Source organism: Podarcis melisellensis (genome assembly GCF_964234715.1).
Source record: "Podarcis melisellensis genome assembly, chromosome: 8".
NCBI lineage: Eukaryota > Metazoa > Chordata > Lepidosauria > Squamata > Lacertidae > Podarcis > Podarcis melisellensis.
The window spans coordinates 2,997,621-3,014,240 of NC_138540.1; the positions used below are offsets into that span (position 1 = coordinate 2,997,621).

The window sequence follows — 16,620 nt, forward strand, 5'->3', positions numbered from 1 at the left end:
ATGTATCATTGGTGGACTGAAAGCAAAAGCAAATACTGATTGTATTTACTAGATTGATTTATGTCCCAGATATGGGACAAATAAGTGAACACTGACAATTTATGGTCCCACTTCCATTTTTGTTGGAATTCTCTGACTTCTTTACCGGTGAGTTACATCCAAGGGGAAATAGTTGAGATAGAAAGAGGAGACTTTATAGCAGCGGAGGCACCTGATCTCCCATTAGTCCCAGCCAGTATGGCTGCAACTGGATGGCATCAGGATGGCAGAGGATGTCTTAAAACAATGATTGTTCCTACATTTTGACCTCAGCAGTTGGACCACCTTACCTGAAAGACTTGCTTCTTGTCGGCCAACACTTTCTTGGGTGTGGGCATTGGTGTTGCCTCTTGGATATCTGTTTCCTTTGGAACCAGTTCTTCCGTTTCAGAATCTTTTGCAAAGATGGGGCAGCAAACTGGTGAAGACCAGAAATAACAGTGCTGTAACGTCTATTGTTTCCATAGCTTTCCCCCCTAAATATTTGAAGCAATATAATGCACAGAATCTCTGAAATGATAGAAGAATTAATCAAAGGCAAAGAGAAATCTTTCCTTCTGGGGATCTCCTGGGGCTAATGTGTGGTTCAAACACACAGGGGTGAAGGTGGTGTTGCTTACATTGCAGTGCAGTCTGCTGCACACACATGAAATGTGCAGACGTACATATGAAAAACACAGACAAAGTCAGTGGGACCCGTAAGAGGCATAGGAAGGAGAGCAATATAATCTTTGAGCAATATAATTGATAGAAATAATAATACAAAGGCACAGCAATTGTACATAAAACCACAAGCAAAATAGACCTTGTAGGAAAAAAATCAAATAGACTGAAAATATAAATTTCCCTAGGAAGCTAATGAGGTGTTAAGATTTCATTGCTTCATCAAAATCATCTTAGAAATGATGACTTTCTCAGTTGAACTCTCTGGTTCAGTATTTAGAGGCCCATCATGGAATGAGGAGCCAAGCTTGTGGGCTGGTAATCAATACTAGGTAGGCATCAGTCTCCAAGCCAACTGCATACTTACTAAATTTCCTGAAATCATGTTTTTTTGATGGCAGATCTGTTGCAGGTTCTGCAGGGGAAAAGCAGATCTTCACAGTGATGGTACACTGAAATGTTGAGTCAGGTGAATGTGCATTAGTTTGCAAGCAGCTAAAGTGAAAACAATAAGGGGTTCCCAAGCAAACCCCACCTGAAACCTAAAGAAAGCAGCCTGGCCTGCTCACATCCCTAGACCAACAGCCTGAACTGCAGAAATCACTGGGCAAGTTTTTAACAGTATGGATATAAGAATCCTTATCTTCTCATGTCTGCTATAGCCAGTGTGCACCCACACTGTAGATACCAGGCCCCCTAAGAAATATTTGTGGATTCTTCTCTGAATGTTACGTTTTCCTTTAGAAATACTTATTTTAGCTTATCTATGCAGGCTGCTATATTCACTCATGGTAAGGAAGGGTTTTCTCAGGGCAACCAGATGAGAATTTTCTGTACGTCAGATGAACGTCAGCTTCTTCTTAATTTCTTCCAGGCTGCTGGTGTGCCTCAAATATCTTCCACATTGTGAGTTTCGGTTGCCTTTATAATTAGAGGGCTATTAATTTTGTGGATTTATCTGCAAGACTGCCTTCTGCACCTTTTCTCCAGCCTGTCACTATTTTAGCCATTGCCAGAAAAGTTGCTGGGGTGGCTGACAAGCACTGAGGCTCTTTCACAACTGGGTCTATGGCTGCTTTTAGCCTTTTACTCTGGGACTGGCATCCTTCACTCACTTAAATTTATGGATAATACAGATCCCATCACCATATAATTGCATTTCAGTGTTTTTATTCTACTTATCCGCCCTGTGGAACGCCCTTCCAGCAGATGTCAAAGCGATAAACAACTACCTGACATTCAGAAGACATCTTAAGGCAGCCCTGTTCAGGGAAGTTTTTAATGTGTGATATTTTAGTGTATTTTTGGTTTCTATGGAAGCCGCCCAGAGTGGCTGGGGAAACCCAGCCAGTTGGGCGGGGTACAAATAAATAATAATAATAATAATAATAATAATAATAATAATAATAATAATAATAATAATTATTATTATTATTATTATTATTATTATTATTATTATTATCCTACCTTTATAGATCCAATTTATGGTTTTTGTGTGTGTGCAATAATAAGAAATTGCAGCACTGTCCTGTGCTGTATAGACTGGCAAAATGCTACTGAGGTGTCTTGGGACTCCCGTGCCTTTAAATAAATCTTCCATTTTGCACTTTCCGGCCTTTTGAATCATTTCTGTTCAATTAAAAAGTTGGGCCTACAAAGAGGACATTTTAAATCAACATGGAATGGACTGTCACTGAATAGACTTGTGAGTAAATATTATAGGAAGATTTAAGTTATGGGAAGAGCATTGCTGGACAATCTAATGCTATCTTTCAGTGCCATGTCCTTCTTCATGACCAGTGTTTACAAACTTCTAAATAAGTCCACTTCAGCAAAGGTCCCTTCTAAGGCTATTTAAAAGCACCCTGTTAATTCTACTTCCAAATAATTATGGAAAAGCAACACCACAGCAACACCTAGAGGGGAGGCAACCCGCATCAGAATTGTTCAAAATCAAGGAATCTAGAGCAGTATTTTCCTATTTGGTGTCTTCCAGATGTGCAGCCAATTCCTATCAGCCCTTGTCAACATAGCCGATTCAGGGATGATAGGTGCTGGAGTACGGAACATCTAGAGGGCAGAAGGTTGAGGAAGGCTGATCTAGAGGGAACTCAATGTAATCTTGTCCTGGGCCCACTGCCTCTCACTACCGCTCAGATGGACACCCAGATCCCTCCATCATTCACACACAGACCCCCCTTTCCTGGCATACCCCAGTTGGTTTCAGGTTGTCATCCCTCAGTGCCAGGTTCTTGATGTTGATCAAAGTTCTGGGTCTTTCAGAAGCAGCTCCTAGGGCTATGCTAGCAAAGCCAAAATTCCTAGAGTAGGAGATATAAGGGGAAGTCGTCAAAGAGCTTCAAAGCCAGTGCAAAAGTTAGCAGTGTGTTAGAAGGAGACCCCCTTCCCAACATGGTGCCCCCCAGATGTTTTGGACTACAACCCCACAGCATCTATGCTGCCTATGCTGCCTGCGGCTGATGTGAGTGGTAGTCCAAATCATCTGGAAGGTTCTACATTGGGCAAAGTTGGGTCAGGAGGAAGCAGACAGGAGTCAGACCTCCCAGCTCCACATCCTTCCACAAAGATGCAAATATTTTGTAACACGTAAATGGCTGTGACATGCCAGGTTCCCCTGGCAATGTCAAGAAGATGCTAGAGCCAGCTGTTAGTTAAACAACAACAACAACAACAACAACAACAACTTATTTAAATTATTTAAATTATTTATTTATAATTAAATTATAAATAATTTAATTATTTATAAATAAATAATTTATTTATTTATTTATTTATTTGAATTATGGTGCTGGAGGAGACTCTGGAGAGTCCCATGGACTGCAAGAAGATCAAACATATACATTCTTAAGGAAATCAGCCCTGAGTGCTCACTGGAAGGACAGATCCTGAAGCTGAGGCTCCAATACTTTGGCCACCTCATGAGAAGAGAAGACTCCCTGGAAAAGACCCTGATGTTGGGAAAGATGGAGGGCACAAGGAGAAGGGGACGATGGAGGATGAGATGGTGGGACAGTGTTCTTGAAGCTACCAGCATGAGTTTGACCAAACTGCGAGAGGCAGTGGAAGACAGGAGGGCCTGGCGTGCTCTGGTCCAGGGGGTCACGAAGCATGGGACACGACTAAATGACTAAACAACAACAACAACAATTTATTTATACCCCACCCATCTGGCTAGGTCCACCCACTATCCCCTGGAATTTGATGGCAGTGTGTGCCTGAGACATTAAAGATGGAGTTTACCCTTTTGTACATCTTTCTTAGTATTGTAATAACTATAATTTGTTATTTGTACCCTGCCCATCTGACTGGGTTGCCCCAGCCACTCTGGGTGGCTTCCAGCATATATAAAAACATAGTAAAATATTAAACCTTAAAAAGCTTCCCTATACAACTCGTTAGTTGTCCAGATGAGAATTGGGGCCATGGTGGGCATGGAGGGGCTTGAACTCTGCCACATGCCTGACAAAAGCCCATGACTTACTTGCACCAGGAAGGAAGTGGCTGTGTAGCTGCAGGGGGATGGCAAGATTTGTAAAAACTTTGGCAGGGGAGGGAGGGGTTAATACACCAACCCATGCACCATTCCCAATTCTTCTCTCCATCATAGAAGTTGCGTATTTTAAATTTTTGGGGGATTTTATTGTGCTAGCTAAAGGCCATGGCAACATCCAAAGAAGGAAAGGAAAGAAAAGGAAACAAAAACAAAGAAACAAAAACACAGCAGTCTCTAAATACTACAGTTCCATTAGATGGCACACTTCATGTGACCTGCAGTTTTGCCCTGAAGGTAGATGGATCTTCATTCCAGTTTACACAATTAGCAAAAAAAGAGAGATAATCCCCCTACTGCTCCCTAGACCTTTGCATGTGCAGAAGAATATACCATATTTGAATACCCCACCCCCTCAAAAGACACATAGAAAACCAGCACATCGTGAATAAAGCTTCAGTCTGATGCCTGTAGACGAGACGGAACAAGAGCTCAAGGTTAAGAAACAAAACAGAAACCGGGGCTGGATGACTGTTGAGAACACACTAGAACTCAGGAATGGGTTCTTAGCTCGCTTTCTTTCTTTCTTTCTTTCTTTCTTTCTTTCTTTCTTTCTTTCTTTCTTTCTTTCTTTCTTTCTTTCTTTCTTATTTATATACCACTGTAGCATAGAAATATACCACAGCAGTTTACAGCAATAGAACCATATTAAAAAACATCCAGTAAAATAATAAATTAAAAGTAAGTTAAAAGCAAACAAATTAAAACAAACATCTGTAGACTGGTGTGGAAGATGAGGTGCTCTGAATTGCCTGTATAGGCCTGATGGAATAGAAAAGCTCTTAGCAGGCATTTGAAAGTACAAAAGGCACCTGCTGAATCTCTATTGGCAGTGGTGGACTGATGACACTAAAGGACCTGTTTCCTGTTGTTGAGCCTCACCAACTCTGGGAATGGTCAGAGATGTTCCTGCAGATGATTGTGGTGGGATACAAGGGTTCAGGCAATCCCTCTGGTATCCTGAACCTAAGATGTTCAGGGCTTTGTAAATTAATACAAGAAGACTGAATGTGGCTCAGTATTAGACGGGCAGCTCATGCAGCTGTTTTAACAGTGGTGCCACATGTTTTCAACAAAAAGCTCCCCCCAGTGCTCTTAATAGCCCAGTATTCTGCACTACCTGGAGCTTCTGAATGAGGCCCAAGGGCAGCCCCACATACAACGCTTTACAGTAATCTAGCCTCAGAGTTACCAGTGCATGGATTACAGTGATCAGGAAGTCTATTGATGTGTAAAACTAACATTGGGGTGTGTGTGCGCAAATGTTCAAAGGTCCATCCTTTCTCATCACCCCCTCCATACACTGTGGAACCTCTCTGCACAGTTTAGGACTCTGATCTTCCAGGGTTCTAAATCACCTGGGAAGCCTCCACTAGGGATGGATGAATTAGTACCAATTTCAGGTTCTCTCAGTTTCTCCTTTTCCCACTCTTAAGTTCAGCTTTGCACATTTCCACATCTATTCGTGGTTTGGCTTTGTTTTCCTTGTGAAAGTTCCATCAGAATTTTAGTGCAGCGTTTTCCTAATAATAATAATAATAATAATAATAATAATAATATTTTTTTATTTATACCCCGCCCTCCCCAGCCAAGGCCGGGCTTGTATGCAATTCTGCCTCATATGCCCAATTTTGCAAAACAATTTCTCGTGGTATAATGCATTTTTTTGGTTATATCCCTAATATATACATTACTATGCATACTTTACCCAAGAACATGCATTTCTGTACGCAGAATAGCATTGCAAATGGGTCCTTCAACGGTGTATGCAAAGCAAGAATGGTCCCTGACCCCCAGATGCTCCATTTTGGCTTTCTTCTGGTGGCTCACCTGTCAACAGCTTTAGTGCTCCACTCTCGGAGGTGGACAGTCACAAAAGGGTCGCTGTCCAACAACTCTCCATCCAAATACCACACCAGGGTCTGTAGGGAAAGCAAGAAAAGCAGTCAGCGGCTGATGGTGCTAGTCACTCACCTTGCCCTGGACAAGATGGTCCTGGGTGGGTGGCCCTGGCTCCTGCACAATGTGCCAGTTTGGAACGGGAGCTGAGTCATTGCTCAGTTTGTATTGGAAATGTGGTGTCTGCAAAATGTAGTGCCCAACTTGGTGTTGCTGCTACTGTGGCTATCCTCTAAAGAACCTCTTTGTTTAAGGGGGTGGGGTAGAATGAGGTGAGCCGGAAAAGTGCTATGTTGCGTAAACTGACAGGTTGGTTGGGTTGGAACTGGCTGGTGATGAATCCTTCTGAATTATAATCATAATCATAATCATGATAATACTGGGTCCTTAGCAGATGCTTGATTATTTTGGTTGCTGATACTGGGCCTGAGCAAAAACATATTTTATTTCTGTTTTTCCCTCGGGAGTTGTCTTGTTAATTTTTTTTTTATATATACGAGTTCCTAGATTAGTCATTCTTACTCCTTGGGGTCTCTAGAAGTTTAATCCCAAAGTGCTGGGTAGATGCATCTGATCTCTGAAGCATGTAAACAGGAACAACCACCCAACAGTTGCGATCTGTGGAACTGTCCATGTCACATGTGCCACAAAATATTCATTCCTTAATTTTATGATCTTTTAGTGTGGCACCACTCACACTTCGGAATTTCTTGCCTCCTCTTTGTGGCTGCTTCAAACATCTTTGTTTAGGCAAGTCTATCCAAACATTTTCTTTTATTGTTTATTAGGTTTTAATAGCTTTAAGCATTTTCAACTGTTTTTATTGTTCCTTTTAATATTCTGAGTAAATCAGTTAAGAGTTTTACTACAATCAAGCAGCTTGCAGTATCTATTTTGTTAAATATAAATGAATGAATAAATAAAAACCCCTTTTCTAGAAGGTCTGCTTGTCTATGGTCAGGTGCCAGGGGGCCTGGATCAAAAACTCCCTGAATCTAGGTTCTGTGCTTACTGCTAGGAGGCTTGAACAACAAACCACATCCCTCTGGCCTAGGGAATCAGGCGGTCTTGGAGGGATCATCACTTGCTCCTGGGTGATGGGAGAGAGCTCACCCAAAGGTTCAACTGCTTTCCCTTATGAGTGAGGGAGACCACCATGCTGGTCGGACTAGCAGTCTTTGGGATGCCCACTTGCACGCTGCACAAAAGAAGAGGGACGCAGATCTGCATCGCTGCTTCATAATGTAGTTTTATGGATGGGAAAAACAGACCACATTGTTTTTAACTATGCTTCATTTTTTAAGCAACTCTTGGTCCCCACCCCCCATTCCAAACACATTTTATAAATCTGTACTGCCAATCTTTTAATATCTTTGGTGACACTCTATCCTTGGTGTTATCAAAAATAGGAATTAAGTTTCAGGAAGTGCTACCATTTTTAAGGCAGCCATTAAAGGTTCTTTAGCTTTAAACAGGGCAGCCAGCAGTCCTTCAAATGTGTCCTTTTGCAGGGTAGGGCACATGGCCTCCCAGGCAGTCTTCCTGCCAGTCTGCTCGTGTTCACACCATACATTTAAAGTGCTATGAAATCTAAATTCAATATTGATATTCTAGAAGGTAAAAATAAAGTACTATCAAAAACATACGATTTATTACTGGATTGGTATACGAAAGACGAAGAGATAAAGGGAGCCATGGTTAAATGGGCTATTGATTTTGGCCATAATATCAATTTTGATGCGTGGCAAGAACTATGGAATGTAAACATGAAATTTACGGCTTGCACTGCCTTAAAGGAGAATTTGTGGAAAATGATCTACAGATGGCATCTAACGCCAGTAAGGCTAGCAAGGATGTATAGAACAAAAAATAAGAAATGTTGGAAGTGTGGAGAGGTGGAGGGTGACCTCTACCATATGTGGTGGACCTGTAGTAAAGTGAAGGGCTTTTGGGAATTAATCTATAACAAACTTTAAAAAATCTTTAAAAATACTTTCCCAAAAAGACCTGAAGCTTTTCTACTGGGATTGATTGGAAAGGAAATTAAAAAAAAGATAAAAACCTCTTTCTATATGCCACGACAGCAGCCAGAAATATGTTAGCTCAGAATTGGAAAACAGACAGAATACTGAATATAATGGACTGGCAGGTTAAAATGATGGACTACGCAGAACTGGCCAGACTATCAGGAAAACTAAGAGATCAGGACGAGCAGAAGTTTCAAGAAAATGGGAGTAAATATTTGATGTATATAAGAAACAATTGTAAATCTTTGAAGACACTGGTAGGGTTGGAATAACTCTTACATTATACAGTTGATAATATGATATATAAAGTACGCCACATTAGAATTTTATTTGATACTTACCAAAGAAATGGAGGGAACTCAGAGGCATGATAAATATGCAACTTATATTTGTGTAATTTATGAATGTATGTATGTTTACTGAAAATCAATAAAAATTTAATTTGCAAAAAAAATATAAAAAAATAAATTGCCCATCCCCTGCAAGTCTCCTAGAAAAACTGGGATATCCCCTTTTGTCTTGCAAGAGAATGGCAGCCATTTTGGGTGCTGTGATCTTGTGTGATTTTGTGCCGTGATTCCATCCGAAAAAGCACTTTTTTCAGGGCTGCGATCTTGCGCAGCATCCCAAAACACGTGTTTTTTGGCACAATGCCCCTAATGGCCGCTGTTCTCTTGTGAGAAGGAACAAGCAGATGGTGTCTGGGAAGATGGCATCCTGGTTTTACCTTCAAGGAGTTGAGGGATGTGCAGTTCTGGCTTCCTCAGAAGCATCATGGAAAGTAGCTGTTAGGAGACTCCTATGCCTCTCATAGAGCTACAATTCCAGGAGTTCTTTTTGAAGAAAGATTGAGTGGTAAACCACACAGAGAACGGCAGTTCTGTGAGGGGAAACAGGGATGCCCTCAGAACTCTCAGCACCCTTAACAAACTACAGCTCCCAAAATTCTTTGGCAAAACTCTGACGGTTTAAAGCACTTTAAATGGATGGTGTGGGTGTGGCCACAGACAAGTGACTGAGGCCATCAACAGGATTAAAGAGTTTACCTCATTCCAGACGGGATTCTGTTCCTTCTGCACAACTCTGGTGTCCCTGTGAATATCTAAAGGGGGGGGCACTCTGTCAATGAATCTGACTAGCATAGGTTTCCTTGCTCAGTACACCTGACAAACAGCCACGTCCATGGATCATCCCTGTGTTCTTTTGAGAGAACCCACATCCATTCCCAGGGAGCCGACTGGCCTCTGGCCGCATTGGGTTGTATTCAGAGTAGCTCTGAATAACAAGTCCACTCAGTACACGGATTTCCACTAGCACCGTGGGATTTCCTCCTGGTTTTCTCTTCTGGGTCCCCCCTAAACCTGTTTTAGGGAGCAGGAGCAGATTTGGGGCAGATGAGTCTTGTTGCAAAAGTGGAAGTCCTTGTGTTGGTTGGAGACTGCCCGTTCTGTCCTAGTGTTTGGCAGACCCCAGGATGGAAACAAAGTTATACCCAATGAGGATTCCAACTCACAATAATGCAAACAAGACCCGGAACTTTGTAAAAATGTAGTGTTGTGCGCGCCCCAGTCTCTCTGAGCAGCAAGAATCCCAAAGTTCGGCTTTGGGTCCAGCACAGAGAAAGAGCTGCTTCTGGCTCTCCAGCTTCCAGTATCAGCTAAAACCTTCTTTAAAAGCAGTTTGTGAGAAATTTAGCAAAGTAATGCCAAAGTAACATTTTGCCCACCACCTTGTTTCAAAATAGTGCCCTGTGTCCAAGCATCAAGAAAGGCAGCCTCTGCCACCTCAGGAACCCGCATGCCAAATTTGGCAATACAGCAATTTGTGTGGGATACGGGAAAAGGTGGGATATGAATGGCAATGAATCAATCAATAATCAAACATTTATTGGCCTCTTCTCTCTTTTTTCCTATACCTCGGAATAACTGCTAGCAGAATTTGGACATTGCTTTAGACACTTGTACCATGGTGTTACCTTTGTGACCTTCAGTTCATGGGCTATTACCTTTATATATATAGTTTTATATGACGATAATCTACCATATTGGGAAACTTCACTCCTCCTTCAGCTCCGTCATTAGAGCTTTTTTCAAAGGTTGCCATGGGAACGCTGGCTTTTTTTTATTATTCCACACAAAGTTTGAAAGTAGTTCTTGCCAGTTCAATAATAGCCCTTTGTCATTCTTTATAATGACAAGTAGAAAAAGCATCCTAGAAATTATAGTCATTTTTAATACCACTTCTTAACCTAACCATGAAAAATCGATCTGGGACTATTGTTTAAAATCTTCTGTCGCTGCGGCCATCATTGGTTCATAATTTATTTTTAAAGCAGTGCTTTGCTTATGCTTTTTAAACTTCCTTTTAAAGGATTAGCAGGATTGCAAATGAGATCTAGAAGTCTGACTAGCTCAAGGGAGAGGGGGTTCACTTGCATGTAAATCAGCAATAATCAGAGATGAATGTAATCTGTGTTTTAAACATGAAAATGACATTTTTGCTCCTAAGTTCCTCCACATAGGGATGCTGGTGGTGCTGTGGCCAATTGGAAGGTTGGCGGTTTGAATCCCTGTAACGGAGTGAGCTCCCATTGCTCTGTCCCAGCTCCTCCCAACCTAGCTGTTTGAAGCCACGCCAGTGCAAGTAGATAAATAGGTACTGCTGTGGCAGGAAGGTAAATGGTGTTTCCGTGCGCTCTGGTTTCCGTCACAGTGTTCTGTTGCACCAGAAGCAGTTTAGTTCTGCTGGCCACATGACCCGGAAAGCTGTCTGTGGACACTTGGCCTGAAAGCGAGATGAGCGCCACAACCTCATAGTCGCCTTTGACGGGACTTAACAGTCTGGGGTCCTTTACCTTTTTACCTTTTGCATCAGCCTTCATCAACCTGTTGTCCTCCAGGTGTTTAGGACTACGACTCCCATCAGTCCCAGTCAGCAAGTTGTAGTTTGGACATCTGGAGGGCCCAGGTTTGATGAAACACAAAGCTGCCAGACCATCAGTTCATCTAGTTCAGGGTTGTCCACATGGATTGACAGTGGCTGTTCCTTTCACCCGATACTGGAGCTTTTTAAAATGGGGGATGCCAGGGACTGAGTCTGAGACAAACTGCTTTCAAAGCATGGGCTCTGCCACTGAGATGTGGCCCCTTCCCACACTCCAGATGTGTGACAAGAAAAGCTGGTTTGTTGTTGTTGTTTTTTTAAAAAAACCCTGTATTATGCAAACAGCACATTTGAACAATCTCTCCTCAAACCTTTTACCACCCAGATGTCACCCAGCTGTTCCTCTGGGTGCTGGGATTCTATCTGGCTGTTTTCCCACACTTTCCAGTACATGTTTCACAAGGCCAGCCCAATACATTTTGACACCTGAGCTGGATCCCAAAATGGCACCTCCCTCCTCGCCAGGAGGGAAGGGAACAAAGAGCGAAGAAAGATTGACATCAGGATCTCCTGCCCTGGTGAATCTTGCTGCCAGAGGCAGTCACTTCACCTTGCCTCGTGGGTGGGTTGGCCCTGTGTTTGCAGTCCTAAGGTCTAGAATCTTTGTTGCAAGTAATCAAGCTGAGATTCTTAGCAAGCTGAATTCTGCAGCTAAGACAATATTCAGACGTCCCATGGTAACATGACTTACTTATAACCTTGACAAGAATACAATTGTTCAAAGGCAAGTGGAACTGCATTATTGCTTTACCTCTGAAGGAACCAGTCACATACGTATCAGGGCGATCTTCCTGTTCAAGCTGTAAATGAGCAGACATAACAAAAACACGCAACATCTTGTGCAACCTCCTGCTTCCCCCTCTATTTCTGAAAAAAGCTGATGATGATCCCTTTTGGTTATTTGCTATAGATGTCCCCTTAAGTCTCCCTCTCTTTCTCCACTGTTAATAGTCTGCTAATGAGGACCCCAAACCAATCCAATGGTTGATTCCAAAAGCCCCCTTTAAAGCCTGTCACTCAATTTCCCCATTTCAAAGGGAATGGAGCCTTCTTTAGCATGCAGATCTAAGGACGGTCGACATCATAAAGGAGAAAAATGGAAGGAAAACTTATAAAAAGTGAGGTCACAATAGGAAGGCAATAAATATTCCATATGTGAACTGCTCTAAGGATGTAACTTTTATGCTTGTAACTTCCTGTTTGGCTGCCATGGTGAATGGCTGTGCCCATAACAGCAGAGCCCTTTTGTGCGAACAATGAGGATAATATGGGAGTAATTATCCTCCCCAAACCCCTCAGGGCCTGGGGGCTCTGATACCTGCTGCCTGTTCTGAAGGAATGTGGGGGGCAGGGGGCACTGGGCGCAATGCACCGAGCATCTCAGCAACACTCCAAAGCCGACGCCATGAGCAGAGGACATCTGTTTTTTAAGATAAATATTCGGATTTAATTAACAGGCATGCTCTGAACTAGTGGAGATAAAATAACTTGCTAATTTAACCAGCCACTGAGAAGGATTCGATCTGGAGAAAAGACTTTTGTCGCAACTAAAAAACAACTGTTAGAAATACATGAGTGGAGACGCTAAGCTTAATTATGAAATGGACTGTGTGAAATTTTGACAATGATTCTGGCAATGACCATTAACGAAAAGATGAAAGGAATTCCTGATTGGAGCTAATGTGTTAGTGCAGAGGTACCATCTCATTAGAAGTTGGTAGGAGACCAAAGAGGAGAATTCTGGATATCTGCCCGGGACTAATGATGGACTGTGATGCAGTTAAAATTATCTCTGTGAGCAGAAAACAAAAGTAGCTTCGCTGAGAAGCAAGACAGCACAAAAGACTGGCCCACTTGCTAAATTAACTGATGGGATTAATTGTATAGCCCCAGGGGGAGGTGAGCCTTTATTATTCTCTTTTGATATATTTGTACTTGCAGTTTTACCTGGTAAACCTCCCCCGAAGGACAACTGTTTGAAATATGCAAGCGGGCTTCAAAGAGCATTCTGCTGCCATTATGGCTTAAATATAATACTGACTGGGTGAAGATTTTGGCAGCTACACTCAGCGGAAGGGTGGAAAGAATTCTGGACTGGAGTTATTGTGTTTTTGCAGAGGTACCAGCATCCTGGGAGATGGAGCAAGATTACAGAGGGGAATTCTGGATGTCTGCCCGGGGCTAATGGCGTCTCTTTGTTTGGGATGTGGCATATTACGGCTCCTGAGAGCAGAAACTGAAAATGGAATTGCTGGAGTGTGGATTACAACAGGGAAAAATATTTCACACAGAACTACGAAGGCGAAAGTTGAACTGACCACTGGTTGCAAAAATAAATGAAAACAAAATGAAGGATTAACATTGGAATGGTTTATTGACTAATTAAGATGATCAGCACGAAATTCAGAGCATGGGTCACCCAAAGATATATAATTTGCCACCTATATCTGGCTTTTTTATTGTATTGTAATTTGGAATGTTTTAATGTGGTTTTTATTGGATTATTAAAATGGAAAACTTAATATTATTATTATTTTTAAATAAAGCTTTTAAGCTATTTGGATTGGCTGAAAAGGTCCCCTGAATGGTCACATTGTGTGTGTGTGTGTGTGTACACACACACACAAACTTGTAGAATTTACATAGCCAATCTCAGAAGAGGGAAGTGACCCTTTTAAGATTATACCAGCTGTGACATTTAAATGAAGTGGACATTTCCCCCCTTATAATTATCGCTTTTATCTTATGCAAATGTGATCAGTCAGTTGACTAAAAGCCATGTGATTAATGGACTTAGGACTGAACTATGCATCAAGTCGGCTGTACCCTTTGGCCTTCTTAAACTTTAAATGGGAACCTGGGGAGGAGAGTGCTGATCAGGAATCTCAAGTAGGATCTTAGGCACCATTTCCTTTCTGCCCTGTGTTTGTTGCATCCCACTGTAGTTCCTCTTCTGCCAAAAAACTACTTGCTGGCTGCTGCAGCACAATTGTAATTACATCATTCTGCTCCATTCATTTCAGTGCAAAGGAAACATGGTGCAAATGACTCAATCAGTCGTGTATTATTTGTGGACTGAAAGCAGCAACAGTGAATACTCACTGGACTGATTTCTGTTCTGCATGTAGGATGAACCTGAACATAAGAAGAACCTCCTGGATCAGGCCAATGCTGCATCTAGCCTAGCTTCTTGTTCCCAGTGGCCAGAAAACTGGCAAGCAGGACCAGTTGGCACAAGCTCTCCCTCCTCTCCTGTGGTTTCCAGCAACTGGTATCCAGAAGCATCATTGCCTCTGCCTGTGGAGACAGAGCCATGGGAACACCAGCATTTTCCACTCTGGTTTCTGTTTTCATCAGATTTCTCTGACATCCCTAATTTCAGGTCTTTCCCACCTGATCCTTTTAGATATCAGGCATGGGTTGCTGGTGGTCACTATTGGGGGCTCTCGGGGCAGAGGTCAGAGCAACAGAAAGCATACCCTCCAACATTTCACCAATGAAAATGGGGAGATCATTTTCAATAATGATAATAATGATAATAATGATAATAATGATAATAATGATAATAATGATAATAATGATAATAATGATAATAATGATTATTATTATTATTATATTATTATTATTATTATTATTATTATTATTATTATTATTATTTATGCCCCACCCATCTGACTGGGTTGCCCTAGCCAATCTAAGCAGCTTCCAACATATATAAAAGCATAGTAAAATTTAAAACATTCAAAAAATTCCCCATACAGGGCTGCCTTCAGATGGCGCATAACTCCATGCCCTCCAACATTTCTCTAATGAAAATAGGGACAACCTAAGGAAAATCTGGGATCAAATCAGAAACTGGGATGGCTTCTGTAAATCTGGGGCTGTTCCTGGAAAACAGGTCTGCAAAAAGTAGACAGAGCCAGGAATAACAAAAGGCAGAGGTAATGGTAGGCAGAGGAAGCCTCAATGAATTTTGGCCTCAGCAGAATTTAGCCAAGGAGGTTCTTAGCTCAGGTCCCTGCCGATACTTACATCAGCTGACATAGAGCCTTATGGTGGAGTGCAGTGCAGGCAATGATCATCCCGGCCTGGAATGAAACAAACTGCTGGCCTGTTTTTTGTTGCAGCGTTTTGCCACAGCTGTTGCACATCAGTCAAAAGTGCCGCCCAAGTGCATTTGCAATGCTGTGGGTGGGAATCTATTGAAATGGAAACAGAAAGGAGTGACAGGTTCTATGACTCTGTGAGGTTTAATGGAGGGTGTCAAATCTAATTGGACCTGTTCCTGATGGTTCTGTATGCTGTCAACAAGGCATTCAATTAAATCAAGGGAATAATAATCCCTTGGTAGGTGCTGTAGAGAACTGCAGTTTCCCCAGCAAAAGAGAAAAGTCTTGGTTGTGCCCCCTCAAGGACATAAAGTTGTGGAAAGATGTGGAGCTGGACTACTTTAGTGCCTAAGGAAGAAAATCCAGGTGGCTCCCTCCCTTCCCACTAGTTGACAGGGGGCTTGATTCACTAGGCTGGGGGGGCGGTTGTCTCTGCCCATCCCCCCCTACAGCTCCCATTCATTTCAGAAGGGTCTGTGCAGCACAACTTCCTGGAGAAGGAGCACAGTGCCGAGAATTGAGGATCTGCTTTGATTGCAGAAGTTCCCAGTCTCTGGCCTCCCTAGCTAAAAGGAAAGGTTCAGGAAGCAGATAGACCTCTCTCTCTGCCCAAGACTCTGGAGAAAAGCTAGCTGCCAGTCCGTGTAGGCAATCTTGGCAGGGGTGTAGCACTGTCCACAGGCGCCAGAGGCAGGTGTGCACACACACCGCAAGCAGGGATGGAGCGTGCTCACCCAGTCCTTGCTGCTGCCGCTGCCAGGCAGGGACAGGGCACGGAGGGTGAAGAGCACCCTCCCCACCTGGTCTCTGCCCAGTGTGTGAGAACCCGCCCATCTGGGCCTGTGTCCCAATGGTATGGTTACCAGATTTTTTTCAATGAATCCGGGGACACTTTTTTTTTGAAGCTGAGTAGCAACAGGGAGTCAATAGTGGGGATGGTGAGGCAAAAGACCCTGGGCCCAAGCACACATGCATATCGTATAAAGGTGCAAAGCCCTTCTTTCCCACTCCGTGAAACATAAATGCACAGGGTTTTTTTTAAAAAAAACTGGGCAACGGCTCATCATCACCCACCCGTGACTCCCGAGCTCCCCCTTCCCCCTTTGTTTTGACAGATCAGAGGAGGTTCATGGGCGGGTGGGCGACCGTTGCCCAGGAGAGGCCAGCCTGGTAGTGCAGTTGGCTCTAGCTGGCTTCAGGAGCTGCTCACTGCTTGCTGCCGTGGCGCCCACCATTTTTCCTGCACCACGACAGTGAGCAGCTCCTGAAGCCAGCCAGAGCCAACTGCACTACCAGGCTGGCTCTGGGCTGCTGAGGCTGCTGCTGCCACGTTTCCCGGGGACAGATTTCCAAATCTGAGGACTGTCCC

General features: G+C 42.9%; 1 protein-coding gene across 3 annotated transcripts in view; it reads right to left on the reverse strand.

The window, feature by feature from the left end:
- FER1L5 (fer-1 like family member 5) overlaps positions 1-16,620 on the reverse strand; it is an 88,099-nt gene that overhangs the window by 70,715 nt on the left and 764 nt on the right. For 2 of the 3 annotated variants that reach the window (XM_081921246.1, XM_081921247.1), the window contains exons 1-7: positions 14,245-14,691; positions 11,894-11,942; positions 9,246-9,301; positions 6,104-6,195; positions 2,915-3,023; positions 1,070-1,154; positions 330-457 (exon numbers count right to left, since the gene is read on the reverse strand). In XM_081921246.1, coding sequence (XP_081777372.1) covers positions 330-457; positions 1,070-1,154; positions 2,915-3,023; positions 6,104-6,195; positions 9,246-9,301; positions 11,894-11,942; positions 14,245-14,319 — 594 coding nt within the window. In that variant the 5' untranslated portion in view covers positions 14,320-14,691. Of the gene's footprint in view, positions 1-329; positions 458-1,069; positions 1,155-2,914; positions 3,024-6,103; positions 6,196-9,245; positions 9,302-11,893; positions 11,943-14,244; positions 14,692-15,174; positions 15,342-16,620 lie in introns of those variants that run through there. The other variant, XM_081921245.1, reaches the window with a different exon arrangement.